Raw genomic sequence first — 17,295 nt, forward strand, 5'->3', positions numbered from 1 at the left:
TATCTCTTTCCCTTTGATTCGTGTTTCTATGCATGCCTAAGAAATTCCAGGGTTTATTAAACACACAAAATTAAATAATTATGCATGTTTAATTGGATTAGAACTGAATTTAGTTCATATCTGTTCTTGTGTTATGAATTGATAAATACATGATTTTAATTTGATTTCCGGTGTGAATTTTTACATATTTAAATTATGTATATTTCGTATCTGTGGAATGATGGAACGAAGAAACATACCTAGGATTCCTAAACATTAAATAGGAACTAGGTTTGGGTTTAAATAAATTTAAATAGACTCAATCATAATGATGCTTGCTATTTAAATGTTTTAAACAAACAAATGAATTTAATCTTTTAATATGTTTTAACAATTGAGATTAAATGTGTAGGATGAATTGGATATGGAGAATACTTATTTGACGGTATAATAAAATATCATCATATGTATAAAATTCAGTTTATGTAGGACATATGATATAGGAAACTTAAATAAATAATAAGTCATTCCTATTTTGTGATAACTTGATATCATATTATCATAGTTATTTCTGGATTTTTTGATGTATTTCCTTAATCGTTACATCAATTATTGAATTGTGTGATTTAATGTACCGGTATGGGACGGTGGCATTCTAGGAACGGATTAACTTAGTTAAATCCTACCTATTTTATATAAGGGAATGGATTAACTAAAATGTTAAGTCCTATTATATTCAAGTCAGGTCAGCTGAACAAGTTGAATGACTTATGGATGATTAATTTATTATATAAGGGAATGGATTAACAAAAATGTTAAGTCCTACTTATATTCAAGTCAGGTCAGCTGAACAAGTTGAATGACTTATGGAGGATTAATTTATACCGGATAGGATGGTTACTAGATTATATATATATAAGTATGGTGCCATGATATGAGCTTGAGTCTCAGGATCAGTGGTTAGGGTGCGTATATCGCCAGGGATGTGTAACTAGATATGGTGTAGTTGTGTACCCTGGTAGGTATAGGTATTCATGCCCACTATATGTGCGTTTTGCATGTTGCCTACTATTCAGGTTGAGACAACCCTATAGTCTAGTGAGGTTCCTTTAGTGTGTCTATATATATATATGCGGACTACTAGTTACTGTTGGATTGACTAAGATGTATACGTGTATCGGATCTCTGCTTGGACTATAGTAGAGTAGAACTTGTTTGTGGGCCTGACCCACCATTATTTTTCAGGTGTTCGTCAGGAGTAGAAGTTGTTCGTGCTGAGCAGGGATCAGTCTACTTCATTCTTCCGATGCTACATAGGAGTTCCTTTATGATTCAGTTTCCTGATTTAAACAGTTATTGCTGTCATTTGTTTAGTTTGGATTTTCTAGGGGTCCACACAGTATGGATTCCCGAGTTGTATTTTGGAGGATCAATTGTATCAGAAGAGTTTATTAATTAATGAAAATATATTCTGAGGTTTATTATTAGATTATCATTTTAGTTTCTTTTCAGCAGTTTATTTATTCTTCTTTATTCTCTTGTACTCTGTGTTCGTTTATTATCAAATTGTTTTGATATCCTCGGGTATTCGAGCATGGGTTTGGCCAACCCGCATTCAGAAATCCGGGGGGTATCACAGTTGGTATCAGAGCACTCCAGGTTTAAGTGTCCTTAAGAGTGTCTTTCATTATGTGACTTCTGCGTTGCGTCTCTTAAAACTTAGAACCCGTATTAGGATTCATTGTACTCTATTTATAGTTCGTTAGGAGGAACGGATGTCAATTGTATTCTGTAGTTACAGAATGGTTGGCACTAGGAAAAAGATGAGGTCCAAGGCGACAGCGATAAAGATCCAAAGGAGTAAAGGAGTACGTTATTGATTTCATTGCCCGAAGGCAGAATTAGGGATCGAAGGTTTAAGTTCGTTTGGAGCTACTTTAAAGTATAAGCCAAGGAAAGATTTAGATGTGCATGATAGGTCACCGCATATCGGGGCCGACACGACTTTAGTTGATCTCAAAAAGGAGACAAGCGGGGATTAAGAGTCCAAAGAGGATCCTAGTGGAGGAGATTTCAGCGTATCCAAGAGAGAGGGTACTACATTTGGAAGATGGATGATCGCGTGAGGGTGATCTTGTTTGTTGGTTATATAGCTAATGTTATTTGTAGAATTGGTATTGATTAATCTACTATAATTAAACTGTCTTATCATCTCTAAAAGAGATATATAAGAAGTACTCTTCAGAAGATTGGGGATTTGATGGAGTTCTTATCAGAACGAAACGTATGATTCTGTATCACATTCAGGAAGGTATTGGTATTATGTTGTGACATTCTAATTCGCTTTATAAAGCCAAGTTAGATAGTTTACATTCAGTGTGTAGGGTGGATGAGGGTTAAGCCCTTAGTATTTGCTTAGGCAAACATATGTTGCTTTTAAGCTCTGTTTAAAAGATATGTTTCGAGGTTGGATGATTACCTACAAAACTATAAAAGGAAATTGTGAAACAATTTGGTAGTGTTGATTTCAAATAAGACTTTGTCCTAAGTAGGAGTATATTTTGTGCTAGTGTGTTTGTCATACGTGTTTTATTTTCATTGATTATTTCGGTTAATGGTATATAGTTTAGTTGGGGACACAAGTATGTGATCAGTCAACTATTGTTTTTAATAATATGGGGTAATAGCGCTATTTACGCTAGATTTGTGAGCATGCGGTCGTAGGATATGGTAGATACACATAATTCTAGCCAATCTATTAGACCTGGACATCCGTCATTCTAGTATATTGTTTGGGATGTGATAGTTAAACCATCACTGTGAGTCAAATAATCTAGTATGATTAGTTTGATTTACTTTACTCTAGGTTTACAACGCCATGATAATGGTGGTTGTTAATATTTTGGGATGCGTGAGATGGTGGTAAATAAAGATCACTGTAACGCCACGAGGATTTATCTGAGGTGCCAGATTTGCTGAACATCTTCTTGAAAAATTCCGGAAGTTGTTGCTAAGTCGAAAGGAGGATTTAGTACGGGTTTAGGCACTTATTAGAATGACACCGATTGAGGATAGTAGACTGAATAAATATTCATTAGTCTATTCTTAATCAAGAATTTTATTCGTGAGGGCATGTCATTAGGAGGAGTTGCCGATGTTGCATATAGAGGAGGAAACTAAGTCTTATTCACTTGCATAAATAATATGGAATTTTTTTTTTTAGGTCACAATTTGCAACAATTAGCTATTGCTAGGAAATTAATAACTTATGTAGAGGATGGAAGGATTTCATATTCTTTTGAAGTTAGACAAAGAAGTCGGATTGTCATTAACTTGTTTTAAAGAAGCAGGGTATGTCAAAGACAAGATGGTGAGACCAAACACCTTTATAAAGATGAGGTGCATGGTATGCATGGAAAGGTCGTAGTTTGTTGACTTTTGTTGAATTAAAGTCATAGTTGACTATTGATAAATGGAATTACTGATTGATTTTCAATATCGGCAAATTTATCACCGATCAGTGGTGGATAGATTTAGTTACAGAATTCGCTTTTGAAGACGCTCCAATTTAAACGTTGGGTACAGACGAAAGCTGGTGGTACTGGACTAACGGTACTTTCTATAGACAAATTGGATGGAAGATGCACAGACTGAGTTTCACAACTTTTAGTTCTTCTAATATTTGTTAGATAATAGAGATGGACCATCAAAGATCACTAGATCCTTTGCAGCCATTTCCTATACTAAAGTGGAAATGAGAGAGCATTTTACAGATTTAGTTGCGGGATTTCTGATTTTACACAAGGGTCAGGATTCTAGATGGGATATTGGTTAACTGATACATTAGGTCAACTTGATTCTTGTCTATTTCGAACTGGTAGGACTTTAGTTCATACGAATAGAATGGATCACGAGACTGTTTAGATGGATTACAATGGTGATTCACACTTTATATCAAGTTCCGTCTGGTGGAAGCAATGATGTAAATGGATGCTCTCAACAAATGATAGAATATTTAAATCTTTCGGTTAGTTGTTGAGTTATTAGATGCATTTATAGCAGGTGTAATAATAACACTTGTTATTACTACGGTAGTTGAGAAGGTCAATTTTGAATATTGGAGCTGACCTTGAAGACGGTGTTACCTTACTCAGATGGAGTTTAAGGTACTCGAGGAGGATTTCGTAGTTTCTGTAAATAATGATATGACGGTCGGGCGACTGAGCTAGAAAATTTATAATTTTTCTTGGTGTGGTCAAACGGTTAGAAGGTACATTATGACATCAAATGTCGATTTTGGTGAACAGATACAGATAAGGATGCATATACAATTACCCTAAGTGTAAAGCCTGCTACAAAGGTGGAAAGTTGATCATCGGATATCGTAGGAATCTTTAGCCACTTCCTATAACAAATATGGAAATTGAATTAAATAGGAGTGACAGTCGATGGGAAGGATCGACATTGATTTGGAATTTCAATTTTCCATATAGAATCTGAGTGGTGGATTGAGAAAGATCGATTGAGGACATAAATTTAAGTGATACTTATTTTAGAACTTCATAGTAGTTCTATAGTTCAGTGATAGTGGTGTTATAGCATGTGGATGTCCATATTAGTGGATGCAAAGTGCTATTTCGAATGAGCTTTATGAAGATTTTAGAGCAGCAGCTCTACTTCATATCTATAGACGGAGGAATTAATCGAGAGATTAAATTAGACCATAAAGGATATGTTTAAGGTGTATATCCTAGATTTTCATGGATAGTTGGAAGTGTTTACTTCACTTGTCAGAATTTTATCTGTGATATTGTTGGCACAAGGAGGTTAGTGTAACAACTTTGGAGGTTTTGTATCTTTCACAATGCATACCTCTCATTTGTTGGTTGGAAATGGAAGTATGGGTTGTACAATCAGACCTTGACTTCATTTTAAAATATGTTGGAAAGAGATACTTCCCTTTGTATTGAACTGCGCGCGGTTGGGAGGCAACAGTAGGATGTTGTAAATAGTTGAACTCGTATACTAAAGTTTTTCTATCAGGGAGTAGTTTGCTCGTTCTGTTTTCTATGTAGGAAGAAGGCGATTTTTGGAGAAAGGTAAATTTTACTTATTACATTGACTTTTAGAAGATTGTGTTTCACAATTGAGGCAGTCGCCTCTGAATTAGCGTTACCAAATTATAAGCTTTGGGTGCATAGGAGTTTGTGTGTATATTCTATGGCACTTGGAGGTATGTAGATCATTCCCTTGTCGACATAGGAGGATTACGTTGTTATTTGATACAACCTACGCATCGTATGATTATTGTGTTTCTTAAAATATAGGAACCCTGTCTACCACTTGGTATATTGGAGTTAAGTGGAGCCCTTATAGTGAGGTTGCGTCTACTTGGGAATAAGAGGATGCTTTTCGCTAACAGTTTCCAAACATAATGGAAGAATAATAGAAGGAAGTAAGGACGGAATTCCTTTTGTTAGGGGGAAAGAATGTAATACCTCTAATTTTAAAAGGATAGTCTCGGTATTTATTTATTTATTTTTATTGTATTTTTTTTAATTGTTTAATTGATTATTTGACTAATTGTTTATGTGTTTAATTGAATTAAATGTTACTTAATTAATTGGCTACTTATCTATGTGTTATTTGTATTTTGTGTAGGTGTTATTTGTATTATTTGTTTAATTAGATTGTGTGCTTAAATGATGTATTTGATTAATTGTAATTAATTGTAAATTAAATGATTAAATATTTTATTTTATTTTATTTTATGGTTATGGTTAGTGGTAATGGGCTAACTAATTGGGTCCTATGAACTACTTAGATAGGAGGTTGGATGGGTATGGATAATTACTCATGGATAGTTGTATATGTATATATATAGATATATATGTATATACATATATATAAAAAGGAAAGTAATTTATTAATATTATAGTAACTTTAGTATTAATAAATAATCTGATGTATATATTTTATATATTTATATAATAAGGATAAACATATATTTTATACGTAACATGTTTTAAGTTACCTTTTTAATATTATGGTAACTTTAGTATAAATAAATAATCTGATGTATATATTTTATTTATTTATTTTATTTATTTAATGAAAATACAGATAGATTATATATGTAACATGTTTTAAGTTACTTTTTAATATTATGGTAACTTCAATATAAATAAATAATCTGATGTATATATTTTATTTATTTAATGAGGATATAGATAGATTATATACGTAACATGTTTTAAGTTACCTTTTAATATTATGGTAACTTTAGTATTAATAAATACTCTAATGTATATATTTTATTTAATTAATAAGGATATACATAGATTATATACGTAACATATTTTAAGTTACCTTTTTAATATTTTCATTTTTTTTATTTTTCTTTAGTAAGTTGACTTGGATTGGAAAAAGGAATAGGGTTATTATTGAGCCTATAAATACACAACTATAGGTTGAAAAAGGAGTGAAAATATATCACGTAATATATTCTAGAGAGAGAGAGAGTAGAGAGAGAAAGAGAAAGAGGAAGGAATGAGGAGAAAACCCTTTAGAGAGAAGATCAAGGAAGAAGAAGTTTAACTTTCAGTTCGAAAGTTTAAGGTAAGTTCTTCTTCTATCTCTTTCCCTTTGATTCGTGTTTCTATGCATGCCTAGGAAATTCCAGGGTTTATTAAACACAAAAAATTAAATAATTATGCATGTTTAATTAGATTAGAACTGAATTTGGTTCATATCTGTTCTTGTGTTATGAATTGATAAATACATGATTTTGATTTGATTTCCGGTGTGAATTTTTACATGTTTAAATTATGTATATTTCATATCTGTGGAATGATGGAACATAGAAACATGCCTAGGATTCCTAAACATTAAATAGGAACTAGGTTTGGGTTTAAATAAATTTAAATAGACTCAATCATAATGATGCTTGCTATTTAAATGTTTTAAACAAACAAATGAATTTAATCTTTTAATATGTTTTAACAATTGAGATTAAATGTGTAGGATGAATTGGATATGGAGAATACTTATTTGACGGTATAATAAAATATCATCATATGTATAAGATTCAGTTTATGTAGGACATATGATATAGGAAACTTAAATAAATAATAAGTCATTCCTATTTTGTGATAACTTGATATCATATTATCATAGTTATTTCTGAATTGTTTGATGTATTTCCTTAATCGTTACATTAATTGTTGAATTGTGTGATTTAATGCACCGGTATGGGACGGTGGCATTCTAGGAACGGATTAACTTATCAGTTAAGTCCTACCTATTTTATATAAGGGAATGGATTAACTAAAATGTTAAGTCCTACTTATATTCAAGTCAGGTCAGCTGAACAAGTTGAATGACTTATGGATGATTAATTTATTATATAAAGGAATGGATTAACTAAAATGTTAAGTCCTACTTATATTCAAGTCAGGTCAGCTGAACAAGTTGAATGACTTATGGATGATTAATTTATACCGGATAGGATGGTTACTAGATTATATATATATAAGTATGGTGCCATGATATGAGCTTGAGTCTCAGGATCAGTGGTTAGGGTGCGTATATCGCCAGGGATGTGTAACTAGATATGGTGTAGTTGTGTATCCTGGTAGGTATAGGTATTCATGCCCACTATATGTGCGTTTTGCATGTTGCCTACTATTCAGGTTGAGACAACCCTATAGTCTAGTGAGGTTCATTTAGTGTGTCTATATATATATATATATATATATATATATATATATATATATATACGGACTACTAGTTACTGTTGGATTGACTAGGATGTATACATGTATCGGATCTCTGCTTGGAGTGTAGTAGAGTAGAACTTGTTTGTGGGCCTGACCCACCATTATTTTTCAAGTGTTCGTCAGGAGTAGAGGTTGTTCGTGCTGAGCAGGGATCAGTCTACTTCATTCTTCCGATGCTACATAGGAGTTCTTTTATGATTCAGTTTCCTGATTTAGACAGTTATTGCTGTCATTTGTTTAGTTTGGATTTTCTAGGGGTCCACACAGTATGGATTCCCGAGTTGTATTTTGGAGGATCAATTGTATCAGAAGAGTTTATTAATTAATGAAAATATATTATGAGGTTTATTATTAGATTATCATTTTAGTTTCTTTTCAGCAGTTTATTTATTCTTCTTTATTCTCTTGCACTCTGTGTTCGTTTATTTTCAAATTGTTTTGATATCCTCGGGTATTTGGGCGTGGGCCTGACCAACCCGCATTCAGAAATTCGGGGGGTATCACAATATTCAACGATCAAAGTATTTGTTCCCAAGCCGTAGACTTTCAAGATCAAGATCATAGTTAATGATCAAAGTACTTTCTCAAGCCGCAGACTCTCAGGATCAAGGCTATCACGGAACTACGCATGACCTGATTCTTAACGTCGTCTAGATACGTAGATAGCTTTGGTTGTTCCTTAAGCTGGGTCACCACAGAAAAAAATCTCCATTGAAGATTAAGATATGTACTACTATGCCAAGTTAAAGATCACTCCCTATGTGGAAGCAATATCAAGTAAATTTTGCTCATATTAAGATAGTGAGATGCTAATAAGTAAGAACTTCAATGCCTAGGTGATTATACCCAAAAGGACTGGAGGCCATCATTTCTGCTATCCTATACACTATTATTCATTGCTAGCCCCTCGTGCTATAATAAATTTTCATTTCATAAAGCGCACCGATGATCACACCCCACACTAGGGCAAATGTTGAGGTAATATTTTATAATCTCATATTAGGCTAGTTGAAAATTTTTACAATTAAGCAACCTGAATTAAAATAAAGAGAGGCCATCATTTTTATCATCCATAGTTCATTATAATTTCCTTTGACAAGCCCATAGAGCTTTGTTACGTTCTTTATCAAGGATCATTACAAGTATGTCATTTTTTTACAAGAAAGTGAAAACAAAAAGAATACAAATCAAGATAAGGTGCCCAAATCAAGCAAAGGTGCCCAAAAGAAGGATCAAGCAAAGGTGCCCAAAATAAAAATCAAATAAAGATGCCAAAAAAAGCAAATCAAGCACATGGGACCAGCAGAAAAGTTAAGCTAAACTCCGAAGAATAGTCAAAGACCAAGATAAACACAAAAGCACAAGTTGATGAAAAATGATCCTTAGTCAGTTTACCCCCAATTCACATTAATCTTGGACCTTCATACATTCTTTTCATCACCCTAAACCTATTGTCACGCTACAACCTACATAAAGTCCTCTCTGATTAAGGATGATTGGTTAGTTATAAAAAATTTCATCTAGATTAACATAAGAAAACATGGCCCAAGCTGGGGCAATTCATTTTTATAGTGATCATGGCTTATAAACCTCATATAGAAATAATATCTTTGAGCCTTAATATCTTTCCTTGGTTACCATATACCTAGCCTATGTTACAGTCCTAATTAATGTCCTCTACGATTGGCAAAGATCACCAGAAATTGAAAACTTTTGCTTATTAAAGTCTCACTAAATAAGCAACATTTGTCATCATCCCCCAAACCGGGGCAGTACATTTTTGAAGAAAGTTCAACAAGTTGTGATTCTACAATGAAGAATATTTTTGCAGATTTCCCAAGAAGATGCTACTTGTAAGTTGTCAACTATCTCCTGAATAAAAATCTGGACTCAGTGAAAACCCACTTAAGGGCGCTGAGGGTAAAAAAGTGCAGAAGGCAGACTTGGTGAAAACCCAAGAATGGGCACCAAGGGTAAAAATGCAACCAATCTTGACGAAAATCTCTTTTGAGACGTTAAGGGCAAAAGTGGTAGACCAGACTTAGTGAAAACCCGAAAGGGCACTAAGTGCAACAGTATGGTCCTGAAAAAAATAAAAAAATAAAAAATCTCACCCTACTGAGTGTCCTAGTCCTTAGATCAAACTACATCTGATTTGATTCCCGCATTTTACACTTGGGTTTGGTCATACTATTATTTATATCACCATTTATCATACCGTTTACCTCACCCTCAAACAACCCTTTAAGTTTCAACAATTTTCAAGAGGGAACTATGAATAACCTGATACTTGACACTATCAAGATACATAGCCAATTTGGGATCTATCTTAAGTGAGGTTAATCCACTTTCCAAACGCCATCACTCTATAATTATTCTGGTGTTGTCAAGCGACGAATCAAAGGTCATGACCTATGGAAAAGGAATTAAGCAATATGTCAAAAGTCATGTTCAAGAGAGTAATAGACAATTCACGAACAAAGAGAATAGTATCCTTTTTGTGATATTAAATAAATAAAGCTAATTATCGTATTAATTACTTTACGTTCATTACATTCAGAATAGTTAAATGCCAAATCACACGCTCAGACATTCTTAAAATAGATCATAGAACCTAAGTCTTTATATTTATATATTACACCAATGGCATACTCATTGTCCTAGCTTAGAGGATATATCATCTTGCTCATATTTAAAGTGTAAACTGGTGCACATAATGCATCTATTTTATGTTTCTTTTCCCACTCATTTTTGGTTTTTAAGATCTTTCCTTACTAAAGGATTACAAGAAGAAATATTTCTAATCTTTTTGCATATAATATAATTTGTCTCCATGCAAACTAACAATGCACTCATGCAGGTACATAAAAGTCTTATAAGCTCTATTAATAATCTTTCTATAGGTCACCATGTCAAGAAGCTGTGTGATGTTCAAAAGAGACCATGAAAGCTCCATCCACTAATTGAAGCCACTAGGCAACTCAATTAAATGACACATGCCACCTATGGTATGGAATGATGTCAAGTTCCAATCGAGTATGGGTAACCACATGAGCAAGAAGGAGAAGATGTACAGAAGCCTACACCTAAAGAAGGGTTTCTCTTAAATAAGGTTACATCTAGTCGACAAGTGTAAAGCCAAAACAAGCAACACTTATGATTGCTTCAATTTTACTCTCCTCGTCATGGCAAAGAAATAGACATAACATACAGAAGAAAAATGAAAGGAAAGTGAAAGCCACAAAAGTGGCATATCCACCTTGAAGCTTAGTCATTGCCTGTGCAATCAAAACCCTTTTCAGCTTAAGCATCACCATCATTGCCATCCTCATCTCAAACAGGAAGTCATTATCTCAATGCTCTGTCATATGGTATACCGCATCTGCATTGTTATTCACTGCTGATCAAACTTGACATATTATAAGTAAGAACATTCACATCATTAGAGCATGGTAAGATCGTATTTTTACAGGGCGATGCAGAAAAGGTAATATCAAAATTTGTACAAACATCCTACATGGAAAAGTAGGAACATAGGTCTTACTCGCCCAGTGAATATTCCAAAGACAAAGTTATCTTTTCACTCACTAAATGATAAAATGGCAAATTCGATAGTGTGCCAAACATTTTTCAAAATGCACCCTTGGTGTGCTACGTATGATTCCAAATATCCAATAAAAGCATTAGCGTGCCATTCATCAGAGTAAGCACCTCTAGTGTGTTAAATATATATTTCCAGAACACACCCTTATTGTGTTATCCCAATGAATGACCCAATTCATAACAAGGACTAGAATGCTCCATGCACACACTTAAAGAACTCATGGCCAATTTTGTGCCAACCGAAGTGCAAAATGGGTTATGTCTACTTCTTTGTTTGTCATTGCTTCAAAACACCAAACAAAGAGGGGCAGCTGTAGACACCCAATTTTGCCCCTACCCATTTTAAGGGATATTTCGGTAAAACTAGTTTGGCCAAGCCAGCAAAGTAGAAAATCAGACCACCAGATCAAAAAATGGATGCAACCAATGGTTCCGGAAAGACACAAAACATTATAGTACGCCTAGAGTCAGGTTCACAATGGGACTCCTAGTACTTGATCAAGGAAAAAGCAAGATAGTAATTTTGCATTCCTTAACCCGTCTAGTTTTGATTAAAACTTAAAAAGTGGTCTAATTTGATCTCCATATGAATAAATAGACCATGCCGTTATGTGTAGAATGCGTCAAAACCATAGAGTAGTTAAAATAAAAATAATAATAATAATATAAAATATAATATGATAGTACTAAAGAAGATATTAAAGTAAATATATATATAAATAAATATATACGCAGTTCTGGGCAAACCTACTTCTCTTATACTTTATATAATTATATAATATACTAAATAAATAATAAAATAAAATAAATACTTTAAATAAAATATATAGATATAATAAAGTTATCACATCATGGCTTAATAATCACTAGAATGTAGCCATAAGCCATACCCGTATACAAATAGTATAGTAATAAAGGGAAAGAAATAAAAATAATAATAAGTAATAAAATAATAAATTAAGTAATCAGTCCATGTTTGAACTTAGTGGAGTTGAGTGGCGGCATGGTCACTTAGGTTTGTGGTTGGTAGCAACAAACAAGGTAATAAAATAAAATCATACAATTTTAGAATCTTATTTCAAATAAATAAGGCAATAAAATAAAATTATATAAAAAAGTTGTTTGGAAGATAATATAAACTTAGTCAAACTTATTTTTTAAAAAATTCAAATAAAGTTGTTAATATAGATAACCTAATCTATTATATCTTATCCTATGAATTATTTCTTCTCTCATGTGCGTTTATTTAAAAGGAGGTTTCTACTCATATTTGGGGGGACCGGAATTACCCATTACAAAGGCACCAATACGCACAAACCAAGTTCTGCCGACCCCATTTGGACACCAATTACACCCACAAAGCACATACAGTGAAGAGATAGGAAAATCACATACCAGTTGGACACCAACCACGAAGTATCAATGGTCGACACAAACACAAAAAAAGGCATAGGAAAATCTTTTCCTCTCCTTCTTATAGGCCACCAACAGAAAATCTTTTTCTCGGGTTCTCCTATGAGACTCCAACAGTGAAGCCAAGCCTCTGGCCGTCAACTTCCAAGGCCCAAAATAAAGTTAGAACTCTACCCAAAAAAGAAGAGAGCAAAGGGAAACGGCTGCTCCATCTTTCCTTTCTACTCACCGTCAAAGGTTAACATTGTTTTTTAATTTTGCAAAATATATTTTATTTAATTCCTTTGCCATATAGACTCTTCATTTTAAGATTCATGTTAGCAAGCATACTTGTTGATCAGTGATGTAAGACCCGTGTAAATATATATATATATATATATATACACACACGTATATTTATTTATTTAATTTAATTTAATTTAATAGTTATCTATGTTTGAATTTAAAAATATAGTAGAGATATTAGAGTTTTTAAATTTAAAATTTAAATAGGAATCCTAAACTATCTCAAATGCTGTATATTTATCTTTATATTTCACGTCATATGAGTTCTACGAGTATATTATTTTAAATATATATATATATATATATATATAAATATATATATATTACAGCGTGATAGGACGGAGATCCAGAGAGAGTGATCTGACGTCGTGTCTTTCTGCAGTAGCCGAGGGGGCTACTGAGGGAAGGAACGACAATCTGGAATTCGCGTAGGAAGGAAGAATTAATTTTACCCCAGGCAAGTTAATCTTGCTTTGTATACTTATACATATACGTAACTTTGCCTATTTGGATTGATTGAAAATTATTGTAGCATGTTTTTATCTATTGCAGTAAATTAATTTAATGATGACTGGATAATGAAGAAATGTATACGTGAATTGCATAAATCCTTGGAATTAGCTTGCTTGTTATGACTTTCTGTTCTTAATTTCTTATGACGATATTATAAATGTTTCTTATGAAACCTAGTTTTGCAATGATAAATTGCAATGATTAAAAGACTTGATGTAAGTGTATACCGACCATGACTAATGAATATGACTATAAAACTTATTGGTTAAATTCAGAGTACAGAATGATAGTTATTTTTTTCTAGAATAGATGAAAGATGTGTGATACACATGGCAATATATGTAGCCTCATGTGAGGATTAGTTTCAAGAATTGTATGGAATTTTCATATACGTGCACAATATATAGATGGTTATGCTTGTGTTGTTAAATATAGATTTATATATGTATGATATAAACTTTGTCAAGGCCTAGTTCAAGTATTATTAGAACTGGGATCATCTTTGGGTATAGAACAGTGTGTTTAAAATGACTAGTTTAATGGTTAGACTTCATAGGTACGTAATTTAGGTGGATTGGTTGTGAAATCTAATTCTAATGGTAATCTAAGTAGGATAAGTAGGGGAAGGAGAACCCAAAATGGGTCTCCTGTGCAAAACAGAATTGTTTTTTTTTTTCTTTTAATTAATTACTATTATTATTTGATTTAAACAGAAGAAAAATAGGAAATAAATAGTTTTCATATTTCAAAAATACAGTAAATTCTAGAATATTAGACTTTATCATAATGGACTTAAATGTGATAACTTACTGATTTTTAGATGATCTTTAGGTAGGTTAACTAAATTAAAACCGAAAAGTATTTTTTTCTCAATACTAAAAGGGAGAGTATGGAAAATCTATTAAGAGAAATTCTGAAATTTTGCAGGGTATTATATCTAATGTTAGGCTATGTCCAGAAATTTTGTACTCTCACTAGTTGGATCATTAGAGTTCTGTTTTTAAATTAAAATGATATTTGGGTGCATTAACTATTAATTTGAATTATTAATTAATGATATCTTTTATAATTCATCATAATTAATAATTAATGGATGAATTTGGATTAGTCGGAGGGGTAGTCAGGGACTGACCCTATGATGACTTTTGGGTATGGTCAGGAACCTGCCTATTGGGAGTGCACTACCCTTTTATTATGGCCATGGGTCTAATGAGCCCTTATTTTGTGGACATGATCAGGGATCATCTGGGGAGTAGACATACAATCCAGCCACACGTGTGTTTTTGGTAGTTAGGGAATATACGATTTACACCACTTTATTAGACGGGAGCCCGGGGCTCATGTGAGATATATAGATTTATCAAAAATAAATGATGGTCATTGATTGTGTTTATAATTAACTGGAATATGCATATTTAATTAATGCATTTATTGAGTTGCTTATATATATGGGAATACAAGGTAAGGTTAGCCTGCTGAACGATGATTGTGTTTAGCATTTCTTGCTGGGCTTGTGAGCTCACCCCATTATCACATTTCAGGTGCTCGTAGAGTAGGAACGTGATGGGATCACATGATGGGGACGGATTTTGGCTAGTTTTTCGTATTCTTTGGTTTAGTTCAATTTCCCATTCTAATAAGAATGACGATATATTTTTGAGATTTAGTTCATTTTGTCCAGTTATCATGGATTATTTTGACAAGGTTGATTGTTATTATGGTTGTATCGATTTAATAAATTAGTGGGTGATTTACATCTACTTCTTTATTTAATTATCTTTTTGTAAAGTTGTAGTTGTGTAAAGAAAGTTATGCCAGATTTTAATACTAGATAAGAGTTCATATATTTAAGATTTCAGGGCGTGACAGTTTTGTATCAGAGTCTGACCCAGCCGGAAGTGTGCCGACGAGGACGTCGGGCCTCCAAAAGGGGTGAATTATGATGACCCTGTGGGCGGGTGTGCCGTGGGCGGGTGCGAGAGACACTGTCAGGCTACCACACTGGCGAGCTACAAGTGCACAGTCCCACATCGCCTGGGTAGAGGAAAGGTGAAGTGCTTATATGTAAGTGTGTCACCTCTAATTGGTATGAGGCCTTTTGGGGTGAAGCCCAAGAGCAAAACCGTGCGGACTCAGGCCCAAAGCGGACAATATCATACCATGTGGTGGAGTGGATCGTTACAATTGGAATCAGAGCCTAGGTTAAGAATTACCTGGCTAAGAGAAGTGATAGTAAGAATAGGAGCATATACTTATACGAATTATTGCTCTCTTACCATACTCCAATTTAAAGTATAAATTACTTGTGAGACTTATCATTGACATTCTTTACTGGAAATTGGATGTTAGGAGCTGGAAGAGGCAGACGACGACCTGCTAGAGGTAAAGGTCAGGGAGGTGCCGGTCGTGGTGGTGTTGACCATGACAATGTTCAGTTGGAGGATACACCTCATGTGCCGAATCTTATAATTGGATTTATCAGAGATATCCGCAAATTGGAGACTGTTGAATTTGCTAGAGCTACCGATCCACTTGATATTGAGAAGTGGATTGAAGATATAGAAAAGTATTTTGAGATGATGGACTGCACTGAGGTGCAGAAAAGGAAGATTGGTGCATTTCTTTTATCTGGTGAGGCGCGCCAGTGGTGGCAGTCAGAGACCAGGATGGTTGTGGACATTACAACTATGACCTGGGATGATTTTAAAACTCAGTTCAACGACAAATACTTTCCACAATAAGTGAAGGAGAAGAAGGCAACTGAGTTCATGCAGCTGGAACAGAATCATAATATGACAGTCAATGAGTACAAGAGAAAGTTTACAGAGCTATCCCGATTCGCTCCTCACATTGTTGCGAATGAATTGCACAAGGTCAAAAAGTTTGAACGGGGATTGATCTCTCATGTAAAGAAGTTTATGGTGGGTCATCATTTTGACACTTATGCTAAAGTGGTGGAATATGCCATGGCAGTAGAGGAGAATAATAACATTGCCTTTTAGAAACAGAAGGAGCGTAGGGCAGAACAGAAAGGTAAGGGGACTAGCAGCTCTCAACAGAATCAGAGGGGTCAGCAGCAGCAGACTCAGAGAAACTGGCAGGGTCAGTCTTGGCAGAGAGGTAGACAAGATTGGCAAGCAGGGAAACGACAGAGAGTTGGTGAAGGTGAGTAATCCACAGCTTTAGTACCAGCCACACCTCATGATGCACAGCCATATCAGTTCAGCGGGCATTGCTACAATTGTCGTGAACAAGGACATTTGGCTCGTAATTGTCCCAAGCCTCACAAGAATAACCAGCAGAAAGGTCAGGCACCGCAGCAGCAAGGAGGTGCAAGGGTTTATGCAGTTGTTCCAGATGGGAGACAGGATCGTGCACCACCAGCAGTGGAAGGTACACTTACTATTTATGGCAGTATAGCTAGAGTACTTTTTTATTCAGGTTCTTCATATTCTTTTATTGCACTATCATTTGTGGATACACTGGGATTAGAACCTGGACATATAAGTAATGCCTTATCTATTACAACTCCACTCGGGAGTGCGACGACACTTGATAGAATATGTCGTGCTTGCCCTGTTACACTTGGGGAGTTGGAGTATCCTATTGATTTAATAGTATTACGTATGAGAGACTTTGATGCTATACTGGGTATGAATTGGTTGGCTAGATATCATGCTTAGTTGGACTGCCATGAGAGGATTATTGTATTCTCAGTTCCAGG

At 34.1% G+C, this 17,295-nt stretch overlaps 2 protein-coding genes across 2 annotated transcripts in view; both read left to right on the plus strand.

The window, feature by feature from the left end:
* Positions 1–10,611: 10,611 nt before the first annotated feature.
* The window catches only part of LOC132296324 (uncharacterized), a 12,507-nt gene continuing 5,823 nt past the window's right edge, over positions 10,612–17,295 (plus strand). Inside the window, exons 1-3 of the mRNA XM_059794535.1 lie at positions 10,612–10,617; positions 12,743–13,010; positions 15,921–16,964. Coding sequence (XP_059650518.1) covers positions 10,612–10,617; positions 12,743–13,010; positions 15,921–16,312 — 666 coding nt within the window. The 3' untranslated portion in view covers positions 16,313–16,964. The remainder of the gene's footprint in view (positions 10,618–12,742; positions 13,011–15,920; positions 16,965–17,295) is intronic.
* The window catches only part of LOC132296326 (uncharacterized), a 2,698-nt gene continuing 1,742 nt past the window's right edge, over positions 16,340–17,295 (plus strand). The window contains exons 1-5 of the mRNA XM_059794536.1: positions 16,340–16,492; positions 16,574–16,736; positions 16,827–16,964; positions 17,064–17,222; positions 17,289–17,295. The exon at positions 17,289–17,295 is cut by the window's right edge and continues 324 nt beyond it. Of these exons, the coding sequence (XP_059650519.1) occupies positions 16,340–16,492; positions 16,574–16,736; positions 16,827–16,964; positions 17,064–17,222; positions 17,289–17,295 (620 nt within the window). The remainder of the gene's footprint in view (positions 16,493–16,573; positions 16,737–16,826; positions 16,965–17,063; positions 17,223–17,288) is intronic.

Source organism: Cornus florida, unplaced genomic scaffold (assembly GCF_030987335.1).
Source record: "Cornus florida cultivar Cherokee Brave unplaced genomic scaffold, ASM3098733v1 CherokeeBrave_3.0.0_Hap2_Chr02, whole genome shotgun sequence".
Classification (NCBI taxonomy): Eukaryota; Viridiplantae; Streptophyta; class Magnoliopsida; order Cornales; family Cornaceae; genus Cornus; species Cornus florida.